The sequence below is a fragment of the Mytilus edulis genome, chromosome 4 (assembly GCF_963676685.1).
Source record: "Mytilus edulis chromosome 4, xbMytEdul2.2, whole genome shotgun sequence".
Classification (NCBI taxonomy): domain Eukaryota; kingdom Metazoa; phylum Mollusca; class Bivalvia; order Mytilida; family Mytilidae; genus Mytilus; species Mytilus edulis.
The window spans coordinates 62,766,040-62,789,181 of record NC_092347.1 but is presented as its reverse complement, the minus strand read 5'-3'; the positions used below and the strand labels follow the sequence as shown (position 1 = coordinate 62,789,181).

General features: G+C 31.8%; 1 protein-coding gene across 2 annotated transcripts; it reads left to right on the top strand.

The window, feature by feature from the left end:
• Positions 1 to 1,550: 1,550 nt before the first annotated feature.
• Positions 1,551 to 23,104, top strand: LOC139520162 (uncharacterized). Of its 2 annotated transcripts, XM_071312631.1 has the most exons (12): positions 1,551 to 1,728; positions 5,754 to 5,910; positions 7,592 to 7,660; positions 10,916 to 10,992; positions 12,054 to 12,104; positions 13,157 to 13,230; positions 15,910 to 16,029; positions 18,671 to 18,751; positions 20,141 to 20,279; positions 20,854 to 20,936; positions 21,774 to 21,870; positions 22,916 to 23,104. In XM_071312631.1, the coding sequence occupies exons 1-12, from the start codon at positions 1,639 to 1,641 to the stop codon at positions 23,087 to 23,089; spliced, it is 1,212 nt and encodes a 403-aa protein (XP_071168732.1). In that variant the 5' UTR covers positions 1,551 to 1,638; the 3' UTR covers positions 23,090 to 23,104. The 2 variants fall into 2 exon arrangements, with proteins under 2 accessions (XP_071168732.1, XP_071168733.1); XM_071312632.1 differs by lacking the exon at positions 21,774 to 21,870 and having other exon boundaries at positions 1,557 to 1,728.
• Positions 23,105 to 23,142: the final 38 nt, after the last annotated feature.

The following is a 23,142-nucleotide window of genomic DNA, read 5'->3' as shown; positions in this document are numbered from 1 at the left end:
TTGTTTTCTATCCATGGGAAGATCTTCTATCTACTAGGGGGCCCTATATATTACGAAATCTTCCCATGGATAGAAAACAAGTGCCTGTGGGAATTGACCTTCCCTTAATTTAATTTTCTACTTTGGGGGGGGGGGGGGGGATTCAATTCTAATGTTGTTTTTCCTCACCATATTAAACTTGGAAAATGTGTTGATGGGTCAATGATACTTCTGCAGACGTGGACTTTTTATATAGTAAAAAATAAAGCTCACATATAAATTGATTTAGCACTGGTAGAAGGCGGGATAAGGGCACGCTGTTCCCTCCCTTTCATCAAACTTTGTTTTGCTTGTCATTTTCGGAACCTTTTCTTTCCTCCCTTTCATCAAACTTTGTTTTGCTTGTCATTTTCGGAAGTTTCAAAGTTGAGACTCGGAGGCTCCGTACGTTTAGTCAGGGCGTTCCACAACTTTGCTCTCTTATAGTTCTTGGTCGTGGCAAATCAACTGTGGGTTTATATCTAAAATCATATGAGTTATCTTTAAAATTTAGTATATTGTGTAAGAACACTGGGCAGGATTTTGTCACAATTTTGTAAGTTTCTAATGTTGTGGTTCTCAGCGTCTGATTTCAAGTGTTTGAAGTTTTGAATTAGATTGTTCAAGTAATTGTTTGTATGATTTATTGTAGTCATTGTAGGTGAATCTGAGAGCTGGTTCTTGCAGGTTTTTTTTGTGTGTTGCACTCGCTACAAAAACGCCATGAGAGTGAGCAGTGACTTAGGTTCTATATGATGAAAGAATGGTAAATTGTCAATTGTAGTTTTTGCCATTTTATTCGTATGTGATGGAATTCTTTTCAGAATATTTAACTGCCTGACTGCTTTTACATATTTTTTATATGTGTTGGTTAAAGTCAAGCATAAACTCAATAGTCGCTCCAAACAATTTTATTTTATATTTGCATTTGATGTTGATTCCATTTCAGTTGAAGACTATGTTTTTCATTGTGTTTTACTGCCAATCGCTATATATGGCTATATTTTCTGGATTAGCCTGCATTTTATTTAATGACAACCATTAAATTAGTGCCCTCTAAGGATGTGATAATAAATGCCAAAGAAAAACCAGATTTTGAAATCTGCATAGTTATACAAATCGCCATCTTTTACAAAGAAACATTTCGTTGATAAAATATTAAATAAAACTGGGCCTAGTAGTAGTATAGAGCCCTGTGTGAACCTTTATGTATATGTCTAGTTTGACCAATTTTGACACATGATTTTCTACGAGTCAGGTAACTATTTAATACATTTAGATGAGATTCACTCAGACCGTAGTTTTTCAACTTCATGAGCAACAAGTCTTTACTCAGGTCCACTGGCTGTTTCCCCCCAAAAAATATTTTAAATTCAAAAAAGAAAATTTTAAATTAATTTATTTTAATGAAAAGGCAGCAAGCCACGAACAAAAACAAATATTCATAAAAAAAATAACCATAATATGCCAAACTGATTCTATAAAAGGTGGGTTTGTACTCACTTTTTGTTTATTCCTTCTTTCGGTCTTCAGACAAAGCACGACAATTAACTCGCTTCAACGGAAGTGGAAGCCACATGTTCAAAAATCAAAACACTATCTTTAAAGTTTAAATTTAACATGAGGAAGCGAACTCTGATTCGTCCTAAAGACGTTGGCAGCAATGCAACTTCGACTGAAAATAAAGCCGATAATTTAAAATCTGGAAAGGTGTTTAAAAGCTATTGCATGTACTATAGCAAGTGTATAATTTAAGTTATCAAAATGCCAAATGCAAAGTTGGGTGTTTTAATAGTAGAAAATTATAGATCACAGAGGGTTCACATTTATTTTATCAACTTGTACATGGTTTATAATTTTCGAAGACCCTTCAGTTTTTTCAATATAATTTGTACTAATTGAAAACATACTTTCCGGTTAATATAGAAGATGTGGTGTGAGTGCCAATGAGACAACTCTCCATCCAAATAACAATTTTAAAAAAGTAAACCATTATAGGTCAATGTACGGCCTTCAACACGGAGCCTTGGCTCACACCGAACAACAAGCTATAAAGGGCCCCAAAATTACTAGTGTAAAACCATTCAAACGGGAAAACCAAGGTCTAATCTATATAAAAAAACGAGAAACGAGAAACACGTATAAATTACATAAACAAACAACAACTACTGTACATCAGATTCCTGACTTAGGACAGGTGCAAACATTTGCATCGGGATTAAACATTTTAATGGATCCAAACCTTCTCCCTTTTTCTGAAACAATAGCATAACATCACAACATAGAAAAAGATTAGAATTGATATTTGCTGGGTTTTAAAATTAATATAAAGTATATCAATGTATATAGTATTCATCTTTTTAATGTTTCTTCTGAGACTTATAGAGTATAATCCCTTAAAGCTTTTAGTATTCTGTGTCCAGACAGGGACAGTCTGACTATACTATCAGGACTGGACATGACAGCCGTCTCTGATGTCACAAGAGTTCAAAGCAATTCATTTCACATTTACAAACATGACAAAGTGTTCTTCATAGCTATATGTTCACGTTCAATGAAGTAACATTTTTATAATTTTTTTTTACATTTTGACAAATTACAAAACACTGTTTTTGAAAGAATTTGGGAATAGTTTTTGGGGAAAGACGGCTTCAAGCCGTCAATTCCCTAATGGGGTTGGCCAGAGTATCATTCCCTCACGTCAATCATTTTGTTTTGATAGTTTGGAAACCCCCTCAAAATGTCATACTGAAATTGATGACAAGGAGAACAGATCGACTTTAAATACATTTTTACACATTTCCCTTCTGTTTCTCGTGAAATTATCGTATATAGAGCTTTCCCTTACACTATATACGTTTCTTTTACAGTCCGGAAAAATCAGTATTACGAAATATTCTAAATATATCTAACCTAGTGACGTCATTGTTGGAATGCCACACAGGGATATCCTTTATTCATTATAAAAATCATTCACAGTATTTGTATACTAATTTAAAATCCGTATTTGTTAAATGTAAACCTAGTGATGTTTGCTGTAGTGTAGATCATTCACACACCAACATGCAATGCATTAATCTGAGGCTATAATCAGATAATTTGTAGGTCAACTTTCGCGGTAAACAATGTCAATGGGGATACATGAGATTGGGGAGAGAAACGACAGTTTTCATTGTTTCTGTAAAGTTCTGTTTTTAGAAGTTTCCTCCAATTCAGGAGCACCTCCATTGATGAGTAATTATACACTAAAATCAAAGTAAATGTTTCTGAACACTTAAAATATGACATTAAGTATATGATAAGTAGTCTTATATATACAAAATTTTTTGTGTACCAACATAATTATTGAAATGGTAAAAAAAAAATTAAAAAATTAAATGTTGCTTTTTGTAGTTTATACCTATTGAGATTGGGGAGAGTAACTGCAGTTTTCATTCTTTCTGTAAAGTTATGTTTTTAGAATCTTTCTCCAATTAAGGAGCACCTCAATTGATGAGTAATTACCCACTAAAATGAAAGTTAATGTATCTGAACACTAAAAATGTCACATTAAGTATATATGATAAGTAGTCATCAATTAAAAAATAATTTTGCGTACCAACATAATTATTGTAGTGGTCATTATTTTTTTTATTTTTTTTTTAAATATTGCTTTTTGTAGTTTAAAGCTATTTATTCATGAATTTTACAGATATATCAAAATGTGGGATCTGGAAACAAACTTCACACAGATTATATCAATCATATTTGATTTTATAAGTACATGTATCTCTGTGATGAGAGTTGTAACTGGGAACTTTATCAATGGAAAATTAAAACTGAATAGATTTTTCAGTCCTCACTTTCTTGAGAATACTGTCTCAAAAAATTGAGAATGGTCTTAGTCTGCCGTTCAGTTGTACATAATTAAAATTCAAAAATATATTGTAGTAGTTGTTAAATTCAATTGAATTTTAGATAATTAACTCCCAACTTTAATCAAATGTTTTGATTTAGAAGGTGCAGATCTCATTGGTCCAAATTGTCTCTATGATGAATTCTTGACTAAGGAAATGAAATAACAATAAACAACAATTAGTTTCATTATTGTTAGCCTTTCTATATGTTCTAGCTGTTCTTTTGCTCATTCTTTGTATGTAGACTATCAAAAGATACCTCTCTAAAAATTGAAACAATGACCGTCTTTTCCCTCAGAGCTCTTCAGCTCTTTGATTAAATATACATGTAGACCTTTAAACTTTGAGATATTTTGTTTGTAAATTTTATAAGTGGCTGGCATCTTGTTCAATATGTACCCTCTTTTGCAATTTTCTCCAAAACAAGCTGTTCAGTGATAATTGAACTTTTTTTAGCTCAACTTTTGCTATCACTTGGCTTCCGTTTGGTGTTAGATATTTCAATTATATTCTCCTCTGAAACTACTGAACCAGTTCCAACCAAACTTGAGCTGAATGATCCTTGGGCCAAAATAAAAAAAAAATGTTTGTTTCCCCTCCCCCCATCCCAGTCAGAAATAGGCCCTTGGTCAAAAAATTATTTTCCACAAAAAAAATGAAATTATTTTTATTCCTTATAATTAGTTTCCATTTCTGACATGTTTGAAAAGTGCTTGAAAGCAAAAGGATTGATAATCTAAATAAGAACACTCAAATTGAACACAAAAAATGAAGAGTTGCCTCGACTGGACAAGTTAAACCACTCGTACTCATGTACATGTATGACATCCAGTTAAAAAAAATATAACCTGCCGTCCTGGTCTGTTTACAAAGGGTAGACCGTTGGGAGGGGAAACAGACATTCTTTTACATGTAGCCTTAGGGTATTTTATTTAAAATTTGTTTTATATTTTCTGTTTTGTCAAAAAACATGGCTGTCATGGGTAAAATGCAGTTTTTGGCTTATATCTCAAAAACCAAAGCATTTAGAGAAAATCTGACTGGAGTGAAAGTGTTAATTACGTGAAGTTCTATCAGCCATGAATTTTTTGGATAAATCTAAAAACCCATTGTTGATTTGCTGCCACTAAATTGATAATATTTAGGAAATTTGGCAGTATTTGGTTTTTATCTTTATTACTACTATTAATGATAAAGATCAAATGTTAACAGCAAAAAAGTCAGCAAAGTAAGATCATTAAATAAGTTTATACAACCAAAATTATCAATTGACCCCCTTAAGCTTTCAGCTGGAATATTTTGCTGTTTTCAGCAAATACAAGAAGTTTGAAGCCCTGAAGCAAATACATGTACAGGAACCTGATGTTCAGGGTTGTTGTTTGTTGAGGTGGTTCTTTATTGTTTCTTGTTTTTGGTATATAGATTTAACTGTTGGTTTTCCTGTTTGAATGGTTTTACATTAGTTGTTTTTGGGGCCATTTATAGCTTGCTGTTCATTGTGAGCCAAGGCTCTGTGTTGAAGACTGTACTGTGACCTATAATGGTTTACTTACAAGTACAAATTGTGAATTGGATGGAGAGTTGTCTCATTGGCACTCATACCACATCTTCTTATTTTAACATAGACACATTTCAAAAATATAGATACTGGTGTGTATCAAGATTAATGTATTGTGAAAGTTATTTGTGACCTTTTCACATATACTCCTACATGTATGAGCACTGAACAATAAAGTTGATAAGTTCCATTTCACAAGTGTTGAGGGGAGTGTGAAGATTTAGCTTGTAAGCAAAAAACATTTAACTTTCAAGTTATACATTTTATTGGTCTATTTCCAGCCAACCACTAGTGTGAAGGCTTCCAGAAAAGAAGTAGCTGGAGTTTGTAGGAAGATCTGTAAAGTTATCCAGTACTTGATATTAATTCTTATCATCCCACCATTTTTGAATTATGCATCAATACAGAAAGAAGTAAGAGAATTGATTCCAGAGAAAGGTAAAATTACAATAGTTTTGGACTTGGTTTGTTAAATATACAGTGCAACCTGCCTAATCCAACACACTAGGGCCTGGGGACCAGAAAAAAATGTCAGATTAAGCAGGGTGTCGGAACTCTCATGTTTTTTCTGCAAGGATAGGCATATTTTGGGACCATGAATATGTGTCGGTTTATGCAGGATGTTGAATACTCAGGGGTCAGATTAGGCAGGTTGCACTGTACTATTTATTTGTCAAGTTCAGAGAATGTCTTTCATTGTATTAGGTCATGTAAAAGTTTTAAAAGGAAGGACTTGAATCATACAGTCTAGAACTTTTTGATCAAACATATTCTAACCTACATAGAAAAATTTCAAGGTGAAAGAACTCAGCATGAATGAAGATTTTGTTTCTATCCTCTGTAAAACATAAGTGAATCAATATCAAGTCCAGTGGAAGTTTTAGGAAAAAATCAGTGTACATTTGAATTTCGTGTATTTACAGTTTTTGTCTTACACATTGTAAAAATCATATGATGTCTATTGCAATGATGTGTGCCCAACATTACTTATTTGGTTTTAGAGGTATATCAAAAATATTAATCTAACTAATGAACTGCACTTGGTCTAGGTATACATGAAGTTATGATAATGTGTAACTTATTAATATTATGTTCTTTAACTTTGTGACATAATTCGTAAGGGAATTTTTGATACCTTAACTTTGAAAAACCATTACATGATTACCTGGTGTTCATCCAATGATAATTTATATTTTTTTTGAATTGGTTCAACTTTAGTACATGTATTTTTATACAGCCACAAAAATATTTTTTGGATCGTATAATGGTAATATCAGTGTTCTCCCCAGGATTTTTTGATAGCGCTGTGGTAAGCGTGTGATGTTGGATTCATTCACCATTTTGACATAATGTTACATTATTTATGTATAACATGTATAACTACCATATAAAAAAGAAGATGTGGTATGATTGCCAATGAGACAACTGTCCACAAGAGACCAAAATAACACAGAAATTAACAACTATAGGTCACCGTACAGCCTTCAACAATGAGCAAAGCCCATACCGCATAGTCAGCTATAAAAGGCCCCAATATGACAATTGTTTCCAGACAATAATACCTGCATTTTTCTAGTTTCCAGACAATACCTTGTGTTTAAGTGTATGGATCTCCCTGAAATTGTACTACAAGGTTCCATACTATAAGGGAAAGGCTGGGATTGAATTTTGGGGTTATTGCTCCAGGGGGGGGGGGGTGTCCCAAAGTTTTTTGAGGGATTCATATTTATTTTTCAAAATTTTTCAAATTTCAAATTTTTGAAAAGTTTCAACAGTATTGTGTAATAGATTTATAAGATCTTCCACCACATTTTTTTGTGTCAGAAACCTATGTTATGTCAAAAATTTGATCACAATCCAAATTCAGACAGTATCAAGCTTGAATATTTTGTCAAAATTTGCCCCAACTGTTCAGGATTCGACCTCTGCAGTCCTATCAGGCTGTGCTAAGCGAAGCATTTTCTTATATTTGTCATGGTATTGTGTTTGCAATTGTTTCTTATTGGATAAAGTATAATTTGGGGACAACAGAATTATTGGAAACAAAGGTACATTGTAGTACATTTTCATTGCTAAATGTATGAAACAAATGGTTCATCTTGATTTATTTTAATTTCAGGAAGTTTGTATGACGTAGGATGGGGTCAAAAGATGTTCAAACTATGTGAAGGACAAGGACCACCAACTGGTTAGAGTGCTATAGAAACTAATACACTATTCTAATTTATTATCTCCCTCCAAGTAACAATTTATAAAAGTAATTATACCCCACGCAACGAAGTTGCAGAGGGTATAATGTTTTTGACCCGTCCGTCAGTCCGTCCGTCAGTCCGTCAGTCCTGTTTCTTGTCATCGCAACTCCTCTCAAACCACACAACAGAATTTCACGAAACCTTTTCAGATAATAAGGACATGCTATGTAGTTGTGCATATTGACGGGAAATTGCGATTCAATTTTTTTTCTAGGAGTTACGCCCCTTTGAACTTATTTACTTTAATGTACTACTGCAACAGTTTGTCATCGCAACTCCTCTCAAACCACACAACAGAATTTCACGAAACCTTTTCAGATAAGGACAAACTATGTAGTTGTGCATATCGACGGGAAATTGCGATTCAATTTTTTTTCTAGGAGTTACGCCCCTTTGAACTTATTTACTTTAATTTACTACTGCAACAGTTTGTCATCGCAACTCCTCTCAAACCACACAACAGAATTTCACAAAACCTTTTCAGATAATAAGGACATACTATGTAGTTGTGCATATCGATGGGAAATTGCGATTCAATTTTTTTTCTAGGAGTTACGCCCCTTTGAACTTATTTACTTTAATGTACTACTGCAACAGTTTGTCATCGCAACTCCTCTCAAACCACACAACAGAATTTCACGAAACCTTTTCAGATAATAAGGACATGCTATGTAGTTGTGCATATCGACGGGAAATTGCGATTCAATTTTTTTTCTAGGAGTTACGCCCCTTTAAACTTATTTACTTTAATGTATTACTGCAACAGTTTGTCATCGCAACTCCGCTCAAACCACACAACAGAATTTCACGAAACCTTTTCAGATAATAAGGACATACTATGTAGTTGTGCATATCGACGGGAAATTGCGATTCAATTTTTTTTCTAGGAGTTACGCCCCTTTGAACTTATTTCCTTTAATGTACTACTGCAACAGTTTGTCATCGCAACTCCTCTCAAACCACACAACAGAATTTCATGAAACTTTGTAGATAATAAGGACATACTATGTAGATGTGCATATCAACAGGAAATTACGGTTCAATTTTTTTTCTAGGAGTTACGCCCCTTTAAACTTATTTACTTTAATGTATTACTGCAACAGTTTGTCATCGCAACTCCGCTCAAACCACACAACAGAATTTCACGAAACCTTTTCAGATAATAAGGACATACTATGTAGTTGTGCATATCGACGGGAAATTGCGATTCAATTTTTTTTCTAGGAGTTACGCCCCTTTGAACTTATTTCCTTTAATGTACTACTGCAACAGTTTGTCATCGCAACTCCTCTCAAACCACACAACAGAATTTCATGAAACTTTGTAGATAATAAGGACATACTATGTAGATGTGCATATCAACAGGAAATTACGGTTCAATTTTTTTTCTAGGAGTTATGCCCCTTTGAACTTATTTGCCTCAATGTACTTCTGCAACAGTTTGTCATCTCAACTCCTCTGAAAACACACAACAGAATTTCATGAAATTTTGTAGATAATAAGGACATACTATGTATATTGACAGGAAATTATTATTCAATATTTTTTCTTATACAATTTTTTTTTCTTATACTTATTTAATTTCTCCAATGACAATGTGGGGACGTGGGGTATGTGAGCGTGCTCACTAAGGTTCTTTAATTCTTTATAGGTCAAGGTACGGCCTTCAACATGGAGCCTTGGCTCATACCGAACAGCAAGCTATAAAAGGCCCCAAACATTACTAATGTAAAACCATTCAAACGGGAAAACCAACAGTCTAATCTATATAAAACCGAGAAACTAGAAATAGTATGAACTACATATATAAAACAGACGATAACATGTACATTAGATTCCTGAATAGGACAGGTGCAAACATTTGCAGCAGGATTAAAGTTTTAATGGTACCAAACCTCCTCCTTTTTCTTGATTTGCATGTATTCAATTAATTGAACCTTTAGTTTTTTACTGTAATACTTTTGCATTCAGACAATTTTGTACATTAATTTCCATTTGTATGTGAGCAATGAAAAAAACACAAAGGAATAAATAGCTAACTTTACAGGACTAGAAATTAACTACATTGCTTTGTTATAACATACAACAGGCTATTATTTCAATTTGGAATTATTTTTAATTATGGAATTTTTTCTTGTTCTTAAAATTTTTGATAAATTCCTTGTTTATTCTGTTTTATAATGTTTTGAGCGGGGCATAACACTTTCCACACAAAGTATTTTGTATAGAAAGTGTTGTGCACGGCACAGTGCATTCTATTGAAAATGAGCTATCTTCTTTGTAATAGAAAGTGTTGTGCGCGGCACAGAACATCAAACTATAAAATAAACATGAAATTTATTAAAAATTTCAAGCACAAGAAATTCCAAGTTGAAATAATAGCCTGTTATATTTAATTTCAAAGATGGGTTTATTTTTTATAATGAAATCTGCCAAAGTCTGCAAAAAATGTAGCAAGATTTTTAGTAAAATCAACTACTCCTGTTGAAGGTTTTTATGACCACAGTGCTGATAATGTTGCTTGCTTTTACATTTTAACATAAATAGCATTATATCAATGAACTGTGATATACATGTATCAACAAATTTGAAGTTGGATGGATAGTTGAGGGTTTGGAATAATCAACTTTGGATGGGGTTAAATGATTAAAGAATAATGCCCTTAAAAAATGAAGATTAGAGAATAACAGGCAAAAAAAATGAAGATTAGAGAAAAAAGGGGTTCATTTTTTTTAAAGATAAGAGAAAAAGGGGTGAAAATTAAATGTTTACAGGATAACAGACACCCCCCCCCCCCCCCCCCCCCCCCCATTCAGACCCTCATAGTTGTCTCATTGATAATCTTACTACATCTCTTTATCTTATATATGTAAAATATCAACTACTGTGGATTCATTTATTTTCGTGGATAGTTGAGGACTTCCTTTTTCGTCAATATTTGATTTCATGGTTTTGCCAATCTCTCTATACAAATTTGAAAATATGCTATTTATTGAACATTTGAACCTGCACCCAAGAAACCCACGAAAATTAGTATCCAACAAATAATAATGAATTCACAGTATCTTACATTAATTAATAAATTGTACTTCTGAGAGAAAAAAAATGAACAGAAAAGCAATTAAAATGTTGAAGAAAATAGTATAATCTTTATATTGTGTATATATGTAACAAATAAGTATATTTTTCAGTTATATTTGAGTCACCTGGAGGAATGACGTCAGATGTATGGTCATTGATTTATCCACAAGTCGCCAAAATTGCCAGAGTAAGAATACATTTTAACAGGGTTATAAATCTTTATGCACATAATATAAAGACATTAGCGACCAATATATTTTGGTTTAACAAAAATGGCTAGTTATAGAAGAAATAAGGTATAAAAAAAGTGTAGATTTGTTTTCTGGAAAAAAATCTATGGGAATCTTTATGGCCTATTAGTATGAGTTTAAATAGAGGATGAACATATTTAAGTATTTAGGATATGTTAAAAATTTATTGTTGACTTGATTTCTTACAACATGTCTTTAGATCACATACAAGATCAGACAAAGCAGACTAAAATTAAAATATGATAATTTATGCCCCACCTACGATTGTCCCGCTTCAGGTTAAAGTTTTTGGTCGAGGTAGTTTTTGATGAAGTTGAAGTCCAATCAACCTGAAACTTAGTATACATGTTCCTTATGATATTATCTTTCTAATTTTAATGCCAAATTAGAGTTCTGACCCCAATTTTACGGTCCACTGAACATAGAAAATGATAGTGCAAGTGGGGCATCCATGTACTGGGGACACATTCTTGTTTTCAAACATTTATGAAAGTGAAATTGGGAAATAACATTTCACTATAAGCAGTCAGTTTTGTTCAATTTTGTCAAAATAAGCCAAAAGCATTGATGACTTTTAATCCATATTCATGCAAACTTCAATTTAACCAATTATTGTCATTGGCTAAGCATGTTTAGTTATTAGAAAAGAAAGCATTTTTCAATCTATGGCTTGAAATCAAAAAGACCTAGAAAAATCACCACTAATCTTAAGATTGCACAGGCAAATACTGTGTATTAATATTTATTGTTCTTCCCTTTGCCTATACCACCCTGCTCAGCCTTTTGTAAAATTGCATATTACAGCTTTGTGACATCAAATACATTGACTTTGCCTTAATGACTTTGACCCAGACATATCAGCAACCGCATTATGAATGAAGCTGATTAAACAAACCTGAAAGAAAAACACATGTTTCTATCATGCAAAATACACAAATACAATTAGCTAATTGATTATTAGATTCTCATCATTTATATTGTTTTTTTTATGTTATAGGTATGTGTATATGACAGAGCTGGCTTAGGATTTAGTGAAAGACCTTTAACTGTATGTTTGATATATATATGATAATTTCCTATGTTCTTTTGAACAATATTAAAACTTTTTATGAGATTGTCCACTATTTGATGTAAGAAAAAAGTATTCTTTTTTTCATTTCTTACAAATGTAACTTGATAAATTGTCTAGTACTTATTATAGGCATCACATTGATAAATGGTAAAAATACTAAAAAACCTCTTGATTTGATGAATTCTAACCTCGCTAAATTATAACTTAATCTTTCAACAGTAGGACATATAACACTTAAATTCATCACTTTATGTTTCTGACAGTGGAAGGACATTGAATACGTTAATTCAAAACTTTATCTTTATGTGGTAGGACACATCTATACTGTAAATTCAGAAATTTTTGTGAAGTTTTTATTAATGCAAAAAATGCGACATGGTAACAGTCGCAATAATTTAAACTCACATTTTGAAATTAATTATATGAATTTAACAGGATTTTTCTCAATATCGCAAAAAATAAAATCACATTTAAGTCCAAAATGACAAAATCGCAATTGTATTAATTCTATAATGAAAATTCAAATATATATAATCTAAATAAGCAATGAATTAGCATGTTCACCATTCCTTGTATGGAGGGATAAAATACTTCCCATCGCGCTACACTGTACAGCGTAGACACGGTTTGTAATGGTGAAAGTTCCTCCATCGTTCAATTTTCATCCATGGAGATCCCTGGTATATACACGCTATAATTTCTGAATTTAAAGTACACTAATCAATGAATATGTAGAGATAAAAGTATTTTACAACTTATTTCCTAATGCATGTAGAACAAGACTTTGGTTAGCTTGCTTTGTTTGTATATTGTACAATTGTAATTGGGATAACGTTCAATCACATTTAAATATAATATATACAGGTCAAAATATGCCTATATATATATTGTCGGAAGATGTCAATGTTAATTACAAAGCTTGAATTAACTTTTATACAAACAATGCAAGCAAGCCTACCAAATTTTTACTCTTAAATTAGCTGTAAACAAATTTAGTATGAGTACATATAAATGGTATTTTTTTTCAGAATGCTACTGAAGCTGATGGGACTGATGCCAAAAGTAATTACAAAAATAAATGGTTCCCCTTTACTGTAGAAAGGTGAGATATTAGTCTATGCTTTGGTAGACTGCATTTATTTGTAAAATATTGTTAATGGAATAAAATGCCATTTAAATGTTGTATATCCTGTGTGTACCAGTTTTACAGTTATAGATAGGACTGAGATCCTCTGTTATTAGAAATATTTAACTTTAAGAAGAGGAAAACACCACATTTTGTTAAATAACTGTGGATTCATTATTATAAGTTGGATACCAATTTTAGTTGAGTTCATTGGTACAGGAAAACCACAAATTTAATGTTCAATGAATTACAAATGAAATCAGGAATCATGTCAACAACTGTTGTAATGTCATATCTTAAGGAAGCTTGCTTGTCATGTTTTGGAATTTTGGTCAGATTTTCGGAATTCTCTGGTTTTATCCAATGCCTTAACAAATTTTGCCCGGTAACCCCCATTTTTCTTTTTATAATTCTTTTACATGTATAATGATAAACTGTCTGTTACAGCTTTTACATTAATGCTAGCAAGACAAATCTTTGTTTGGCTTGCTTGCTTTGTTTGTATCAATGTTTGCTCAAGCATGGTAATTAAGATAGGCGGGGCTTCAGCTTGTATACATCATACTTAAATTTTATTGGACGTTATGTTGGAGGTTAAGGACACTAAATTTTAAAACATCACATGACACATATTCTCACATGTTTCCTTACCTGTAAATATACAATAAAGACAGGCTTCTACTTCGTCGAAATTATCTGTTCATTTTCACAATCGTAGAAACGGAAGATAATTTTTTTTCAGAGATCCAACTTAAAGACTGTCGTCAAGCACTTTTAGTAAAATAGCTATTCGAACACACCCACTCTGATTTTGTGATCCATTGGATAGGTATTTCACTTGACCCCTATATTTCATCTTTTAGTACTGTGATTTTTTATGTTGTAAAGTCAACCTGTAGCTTTGCTATATTAAATGATAGAGTCTGAAGCGAGATGATGTATCAAATACTCTTTTTTTGTACATTTTCAAGACAAAATATTCATCTCAAACACACCCTAACATAAGAAAAGGTGCACTCGATTTTCTCTTTTCAATACAATTGTTTCCCATTTTTTAGAATATTTTCTGGAGTTGCATAATCGAAGGACAGACATGGAAATAACTGACTGAACTAATAGATTGATATGTTATAAAAACAATATTAAGTCAATTAATGTTGAAGGCCAGTTTCTCAGCCTCATACAAGAAAAAAATGTATTTGTCATGTGATGTTTTAAAATTAAGTATCCTTAACCTCAGACATAACGTCCAATAAAATCTAAGTATGATGTATACAAGCTGAAGCCCCGCCTATCTTAATTACCATGCTTGAGCAATCACTGATACAAACAAAGCAAGCAAGCCAAACAAAGATTTGTCTTGCTAGCATTAATGTAAAAGCTGTAAAGGCTTATAAAGTTTTAATTATTTTTTTAATAGTTTTTGAGGACTTAAACTTGTCAATGATAAAGCTATGAAAAGTCAAGAGAGAACATTTTCCTGCCAAAATTTCAATGGCTAATATCTTGAAAACCAGCATGGTGACCTATATATTTTTATATCCCTGCTTTAAAAAAGGGGGGTATACTGTTTTACCTCTGTCTGTCCATCCATCCATCCGTCCGTCAGTCGTACCGTCCGTCAGTCAGTCCGTCCCATGAACATTTTATGTCGCATTTTTCTCAGGAACTACAATACAAGGATTTCTGAAATTTGTTTTCAGGGTTAATACAAGTTAGCTATACTGTGTGATGTTTTTTCAGATTCATCACTTGTCAACTTCCTATTTACTTCCTATTTACCGAACACTTATATGATTTTACACATGATAACAAATTTGTTTTCAGGGTTAATATAAGTCAGCTATATCGTATGATCCGTTTTCAGATACATCACTCAACAACTTCCTGTTAACGGACTCTTGTATGATTTTACACATGATAGCCAAATTGAAATTTTTCGTCACATTTTTCTCAGGAACCACAATACAAGGATTTCTGAAATTTGGTTTCAGGGTTCATTCATATAAGTCAGCTATACTATGTGATGTGTTTTCAGATTCATCACTCGACAACTTCCTGTTTACCAAACTCTTGCATATTTTTACACTATTATTATTATTATCCACTTGCAGCGGGGGTATTATCAGTGAGCAGTAGCTCGCAGTTTCGCTTGTTTTTGCTCTATTGATTAATTTAGTAATCCCCCTATCAATATATGCTAGTGTTTTGAAAAGTTAATTATTTTGAAACTGAGAAGTCAACTCCCTTAATATTTTTCCTTATTTTTAGAATTGTCAGGTTGTTGATGATAAATCTTTGATTATTTCTGTTAAATTAATTTACATCTTTTATATGCTCAAAACTATTTAAAGCTTGATATGTATATATAGAAAACTGTCTAATACTGTAGACTGCATGTAGTTCTTTAAATGTCTTTTTTTTGTAGTACATTGTAGTGGTATTGTTAAATGTTGTATAATTTTATAATGACATCACAATTGTTTTTTTTAGATTGAAAAATTGGTATAAACTTGATCTGCATTTAATTTTCTAATGTCATCATCTCCAATCTACTATCCAAAAAAAATGTCTTCAGTGCATGTCACATTTTATAGATTGAACTTTGAAAAATTAGATAACTTGGCTATTGTTCAATAAATTGTGTAATTTCAGAATGGCAGATGATTTATATCAGCTGATGACGGTCAATAGCCAGGAACCACAACCGTTTATACTCGTTGGAGCAGAACTAGGAGCTTTAGTATCTCAGTTTTATGCCCAGATGTTTGAAGGGTAATTTCTTACTATGCTTAGTGCCAATTATATAGCAATTTTCTTAGATTTTACTGTAGATTTATTCATTTTTCGCAGATTATGATAAAATTGAATTTTCGTGGATACTGCCTGGATTTCTTTGTTTTTGTCAAATCTGCATTCAAGCCTATAGAAAATTTTGTTGAATTTCAATCTGTGGTTCATCTTAACACACTTAATCTATGAAAATTGGTATCCCACAAACAATAATGAATCCTCTGTTACTTAAAAATATAAGTGAAAATATCTATTCTGATATTAAATTCACTAAAACATTAGTCCTTAAAAAGTCAATCTCAAAAGAACGTCATACAATCCCTATGCAAAATCATATCTGGTGTGAGCAGATATTTTCACACCAACTGAAAAAATATATATTGTGCTTTAAGGCCAGAGACCACAATAATTAATTCCTTTATTAGTTCTTTATAACGTTATGTTGAATTAAAAAAAAATCTCTTTTTAGCTCACCTGGCCGAAAGGCCAAGTGAGCTTTTCTCATCACTTGGCGTCCGGCTTCCGTCGTCGTCCGTCGTCGTCGTCCTGCGTTAACTTTTACAAAAATCTTCTCCTCTGAAACTACTGGGCCAAATTTAACCAAACTTGGCCACAATCATCATTGGGGTATCTAGTTTTAAAAATGTGTCCGGTGACCCGGCCAACCAACCAAGATGGTCGCCATGGCTAAAAATAGAACATAGGGGTAAAATGCAGTTTTTGGCTTATAACTCAAAAACCAAAGCATTTAGAGCAAATCTGACATGGGGTAATATTGTTCATCAGGTCAAGATCTATCTGCCCTGAAATTTTCAGATGAATCGGACATTTCGTTGTTGGGTTGCTGCCCCTGAAATGGTAATTTTAAGGAAATTTTGTTGTTTTTGGTTATTATCTTGAATATTATTATAGATAGAGATAAACTGTAAACAGCAATAATGTTCAGCAAAGTAAGATCTACAAATAAGTCAACATGACCAAAATGGTCAGTTGACCACTTTAGGAGTTATTGCCCTTTATAGTCAATTTTTAACCATTTTTCGTAAATCTTAGTAATCTTTTACAAAAATCTTCTCCTCTGAAACTACTAGGCTAAATTTAACCAAACTTGGCCATAATCATCATTGGGGTATCTAGTTTAAAAAATGTGTCCGGTGACCCGGCTAACCAACCAAGATGGCCGCCATGGCTAAAAATAGAACATAGGGGTAAAATGCAGTTTTTGGCTTATAACTCAAAAACCAAAGCATTTAGAGCAAATCTGACATGGGATTATATTGTTCATAAGGTCAAGATCTATCTGCCCTGAAATTTTCAGATGAATCTGACATTCAGTTGTTGGGTTGCTGCCCTTGAAATGGTAATTTTAAGGAAATTTTGCTGTTTTTGGTTATTATCTTGTATATTATTATAGATAGAGATAAACTGTAAACAGCAATAATGTTCAGCAAAGTTTGATCTACAAATAAGTCAACATGACCAAAATGGTCAGTTGACCACTTTAGGAGTTATTGCCCTTTGTAGTCAATTTTTAACCATTTTTCGTAAATCTTAGTAATCTTTTAGAAAAATCTTCTCCTCTAAAACTACTGGGCCAAATTTAACCAAACTTAGCCATAATCATCATCGGGGTATCTAGTTAAAAAAATGTGTCCGGTAACTTGGCCAACAAACCAAGATGGCCACCATGGCTAAAAATAGAACATGGGGGTAAAATGCAGTTTTTGGCTTATAACTCAAAAACCAAAGCATTAAGAGCAAATCTGACAGGAAGTAAAATATCTGCCCTGGAATTTTCAGATGATTTGGATAATTAGTTGTTAGGTTGCTGCCCCTGAATGGGTAATTTTGAGGAAATTTTGCTGTTTTTTTGTTATTATCTTGAATATTATTATAGATAGAGATAAACTGTAAACAGCAATAATGTACAGCAAAGTAAGAACTAAAAATAAGTCAGTATGACCAAAATAGTCAATTGACCCCCTCAGGAGTTATTGCCCTTCATAGTCAACCTTTAACAATTTTCTTAAAATTTGAAGATTTTCAATAACATTTTCCACAGAAAGTACTGTTATAGATAGAGATAATTGTAAGCAGCAAGAATGTTTAGTAAAATAAGATCTGTCATGAATCCATCTGTGTCCATTGTTTAATATTCACATAGACCAAGGTGAGCGACACAGGCTCTTTAAAGCCTCCAGTTTTTGTCTCTTTTTTTGTGCGTGTAATGTACAGTCATATACAAAAATGTATCCAATTTTCAGAAAAATTGTATGTTTACATCATACAAATTTGGCCAATACACATCCATACCCCTATAGGCAAGTCAAGAGATGTTCTGAAAAGTGTAAATATTACCTTTTTGCACCTGGCCTAATCACTCTTTCCATATACAAATCAGTTAAAATAAACCATCCAAAAGTTTATTTCAGCTCTCTTCTTTCATTTCCACCCCCTAAAAACCAAGAAATGTATGAGAAAGAAAAAAAAAAAGAAAAAATACACCATAATTAAAGGGAACTATATTCGTGTTGGTAAAACTTTGGCAGATTTTTTTTTATAGAATTCTTAATAATCTATATTTATATTCTATTGAACTTTTATTTTTACTATTAATTTTCAGACAAGTTTTAGGAATGGTACTGATCAACCCTTTATCAGAAGATTTATTTGAACAAGATGGTGGAACTTGGCTTCAACATTGGTAACCATAAAGCAGTACATATTTATAAACTTTTAATTGATTAATATCTCAAGTTTTTTTCAGTACATTTTAATGATTGATCCCCAATTACCTGCTTCAGAATCTGATGCATTATGGATAATTTTTTCAACAGCATACAACAAAATGTTGTGATTGGTTAACAATATCCTTAACAATCTGATGCATTATGGATAATTTTTTCAACAGCATACACCAAAATGTTGTGATTGATTAACAATATTCTTAACAATCTGATGCATTTTGGATAATTTTTCAAAGGCATACACCAAAATGTTATTATTGGTTAACAATATCCTTAGCAATGAATTCAAACAATATTTTCATAATGTGCATTCGTGTGAATAGGAATAATGCAAATACACATATTCCTTATTTTCTGAAACTGCAAATTGTCAAACCAAGACATATATATGAATTTGCACACCGTTCATCAGTCTTTCAATCTGTATATTATTCTGAAACTTTTCTGTTTCTGAAGGTTTGTTAAGGTAAGAGATATTTACAGGGTTTATAGTCAAGTAATGAGAAACGACATATTTTTCTTGTTTTAGTTTAGGTCCTTGTTAATTTTTCTAAGATAAAATGTGACATCAACAATGATAAATTGAATAATCCTCATTTTATTTAAAAAGGAAAAAAAAAGGATATGCATTGTATGCATTTAAGACCCTTTGGTGGCCTTCAGCTGCTATCTGCTCTTTGGTTGGGTTGTTGTCTCTTTGACATATTCCCCATTTCCATTCACAATTTTATATTCAACAGATTTTTATATATAGTATAGTTACAGTTCATGTTTGAGTTTTGTTTTATTTGTCATTATTTAAAGGAATTGTGAGAAACCATTCAAATCCTAATGCAAGATCAGTTTTTAGGGATAATAAGATGTTTACAAATAAGAAAAAAGAACTATTTTACATTTCTAAAACCCGCATAGTAATTATGAGGGAAAGGTAGGAGGGGTCCTGATCCTGAAATCCCGGGCTTAAAAACATGAAATCCTGAAGTCCCAAATATAAAGAAATTTAAATGCTGACATCCCGAAATTCAAAAAAAGTATTCCTGGATCCTGAAAGGATCAATCTTGAAATCCTGAGCTTAAAAACACCTGATCCCGGAGTGCTGATAAAGGTCCTTAGTTTTTTAAACTAAATAGTATTAATTTGTTAATTCAAGCTATTTGGACTCCTATCTCAACCAAGTAATAAGTTAGTTAATTGAAAAAGAAAAAAATGTCAGCCATGTAGATGTGAAGAAAAATAAAGAACTGAAGAAGGCCAAGGGTCGAAACGTCTTAAAATTGGTTTATTACTACAATAATGTAAAGAAATTACAAAATGTATCACATAAATAAAATTTATCTATTTTTAGGTATAATTATATAATTCCGTCCTATCAGACTTTACAGTTAGGAGCAGCACTAGGTATAACAAGACTTGCATTACTGTTGGGACTCCTATATCAACCTATGTCAGGTGCTGAACTGCCAGAAAAAGTAGAATATAGACAGGTATACAGTAAAATAGTTTCTTGAAAATTAACATATTCATGATTCTGAGTAAATATTCAAAATGAATTTCTTATGGTCTTATTTGGTTAGTATTTATTTTCTATCTTATCAGTTATCGGAATGCTAGGATCTAGATATTTTTAGTTGAGAATTGAAAATTGCCAAATAAAGAGACATGCTAATTTTATTTGAGATTGTCACATTGGCTCAGAAGCTAGGCTCTTTGAATAAAATAGCTTGAATTAAGAAATTAATACTATTTAGTTAAAGCAAAACAAGGAATTACTGGGGTCTCAAATCCAAAAGTAATTGCTGAAAAACTAAACCTATTTGTTGTGAAAGCTGCAGTTTCTGAAAGAATCCAGACTTAGTTTTATTAATGGTTGATTTTGTATACTGGGATATACAATTTTTTTCAATGATTGAAACTATCAATTGCCGAACTTATTTTTTAATAAGCTTAAAGCAAGTGATAAGGGAGTAAATAGTGGATTGTACTAGTAACTCTTATATATCAAAATTAATTTGTTTATAATGAGTGCGATTCCTTGATACAAAATTTATTTGATTTCAGAAACATTTAATGTGCCATCCAAAACATCTCAGCTCAGTAGTAGATGAACACCATTTTGTAAATGAATCTTTTTCACAAATGAAGTAAGTAATCTATATGAAAGTAAAATTTGTTGTAAGATTGCCAATTTGTCAATTTCCCACAAAACATCAAATGATGTAGATGGTAGATTTATAGGTTCCTGTATTATTTTCAACATTGAGTAAAACTTGTACCACATATAGAATATTTTGCATTTCAAACATGATAGAAATTCCATGTGTAATGAACACAGTTTTTACTGATAAATGTTTTTTTCAGTTCCACTTGTTTCTGGACTGATCATTGGTTTTAGACAGAATACATAATCTACCTTTTATAAAAGTGCTGTTAACTTTTACTAACTAGATTACATGTCATCCTAGAAATCAATTTTTATATGCCCAAAGCCCACTTGTTTATATTTTTGGAATTATCACCAGATGGTATAAGGGAGATAATCCTTAGTTTATTTAAATCCTGTTTTCTAATGAATTTTATATTTACAACTGATGTCAGTCTTTGGCTAAAATTGTTCATCCTTAATATTAAATGTTATCTATTGTTAAAGAAAAGCTATTTGTATATCTTTAGAAGTGTTTCATATTAAGTCCTATTAGAATATGAAAATTAGCAAAATGCCATTAAACACAATCACACACACAATAACAAACCAATTTTAAAAACATTTACTTTTTAATAAATTACATTGCTGTTATATACATTTAAAAAAATAAAAAATTCTGTATTTCATTTCTACATAGGATTCAAAATATGTTAGTTAACCTGAGTGAATATCCCTTACATTGGAAATTTCCTGAAACATGATAAAATCCAATCTGTATTGTTTAGATGTCTGTGGGTTTGTTTTTAAATTCTAATGTGTGTTTTTTACTTTTCAGGACATTACGGATGATAAAGAGTTTACCGGACAATATATCAGTTACAGTTATAAATGGAAATTATTATGATGAACAAATGCCCAGTTATTTGAACAAAGTATGTTATAATACAGGTCTTGCATACACCATTGAGTTGTAGCAATGATGCGATAGTAAAAAAGTCTGTTGGGGACAATACCGGTACTATTTTTCGATGCCTGTCAGAAATCATTCCATAGAAGTGTTTTCACTCTAGAAGTTATTTGTCCCCTTTTTTCAATAAATTAAACACTTTTTATTTAATTTGTTAGGATTCTGAAATATAACAAAATATCTGGTGTTTACTGTCATGAGCTTGCCTATGACACTAGATACCGTGGAATTATTCATTTTCGTGGGCACCAATTTTGGGCAACAATAGATTGAGGACAATTTGTTTTTTTTAATGGATATTTGATTTCATTGTTTTGCAAAAAAGCCTGTGTCTGTACAACTTTATAGAAAATTTATGAAATTGTTCACAAAAACTAATTACTATGATTGAATTATTCATTGTTTTGTTTATTTTGTATTTGAATCGAGATAACCTTATTGCACTTTAAGATTTGCCTACATATATAACTAAATTTTATCAAGGATGACAGACGAAGTACACTTAGTGATGATACTGTAAAGTGGGTTATTTTCGTTGATGTAAAATTTCGCAATTTTCATTTAATAAGGTATACAAAAATTTTGGCAGTTATTATTTTGGCAGGTTTAAAACTTTTATCAATATTTTTGCATGTGCCCTTTTAAGTTAGTTGAACTTGTATTGGAAATTTTGTTCTATATGCAAAAATGTAAACCAGCACTGCAAAAATAACCCGCTATACAGTTATAGCTCACTAGAACCTCTGGTCAGGGGAGTTAAAAATGTCTAGTATTTAATAATTGAAGACAACAATGGAAAATTTTGCTTTTAAACACAACTGTACTGAATAAATCTTGACATAAGCTACAAAATAATCATTATACCTTGCCTACTAAATCACCACAGGGCGGCAAATACCTGTGTTTTATGAGTATAAACCAGCCCAGTAAGGAATATTGTTTTGACAATTTTGTTTTAATGTAATCATAGAAAATAAAATGCCTAATTTTATAATCATTTTCTGTTTCAGGCTTGGGCTAAATCAGAACAGACATTACTGACAAAACATTACCCTAAGGCAAACCATATAGTTATAAACGGTGCGGATAAACATATGTTATATAGAAATCCTAGAGCAGTCATAGATCCAGTCAGTCGTATCATCAGACAGTATAAAAATAGAATGAAAACAAAACAGCAATAAAATATAAATCTCTTACTTTACTGATTTACATTTTTTTTTCTCTCATGGTCTCA

Excerpts from the sequence above, each read along its gene's own strand:
- LOC139520162 (XM_071312631.1), top strand. The coding sequence starts at position 1,639 with ATGAGGAAGCGAACTCTGATTCGTCCTAAAGACGTTGGCAGCAATGCA. Across the intron at positions 16,030-18,670 it reads TATGCCCAGATGTTTGAAGG|ACAAGTTTTAGGAATGGTAC; the intron begins GTAATTTCTTAC and ends ATTAATTTTCAG. Across the intron at positions 21,871-22,915 it reads TGCCCAGTTATTTGAACAAA|GCTTGGGCTAAATCAGAACA; the intron begins GTATGTTATAAT and ends TTTCTGTTTCAG.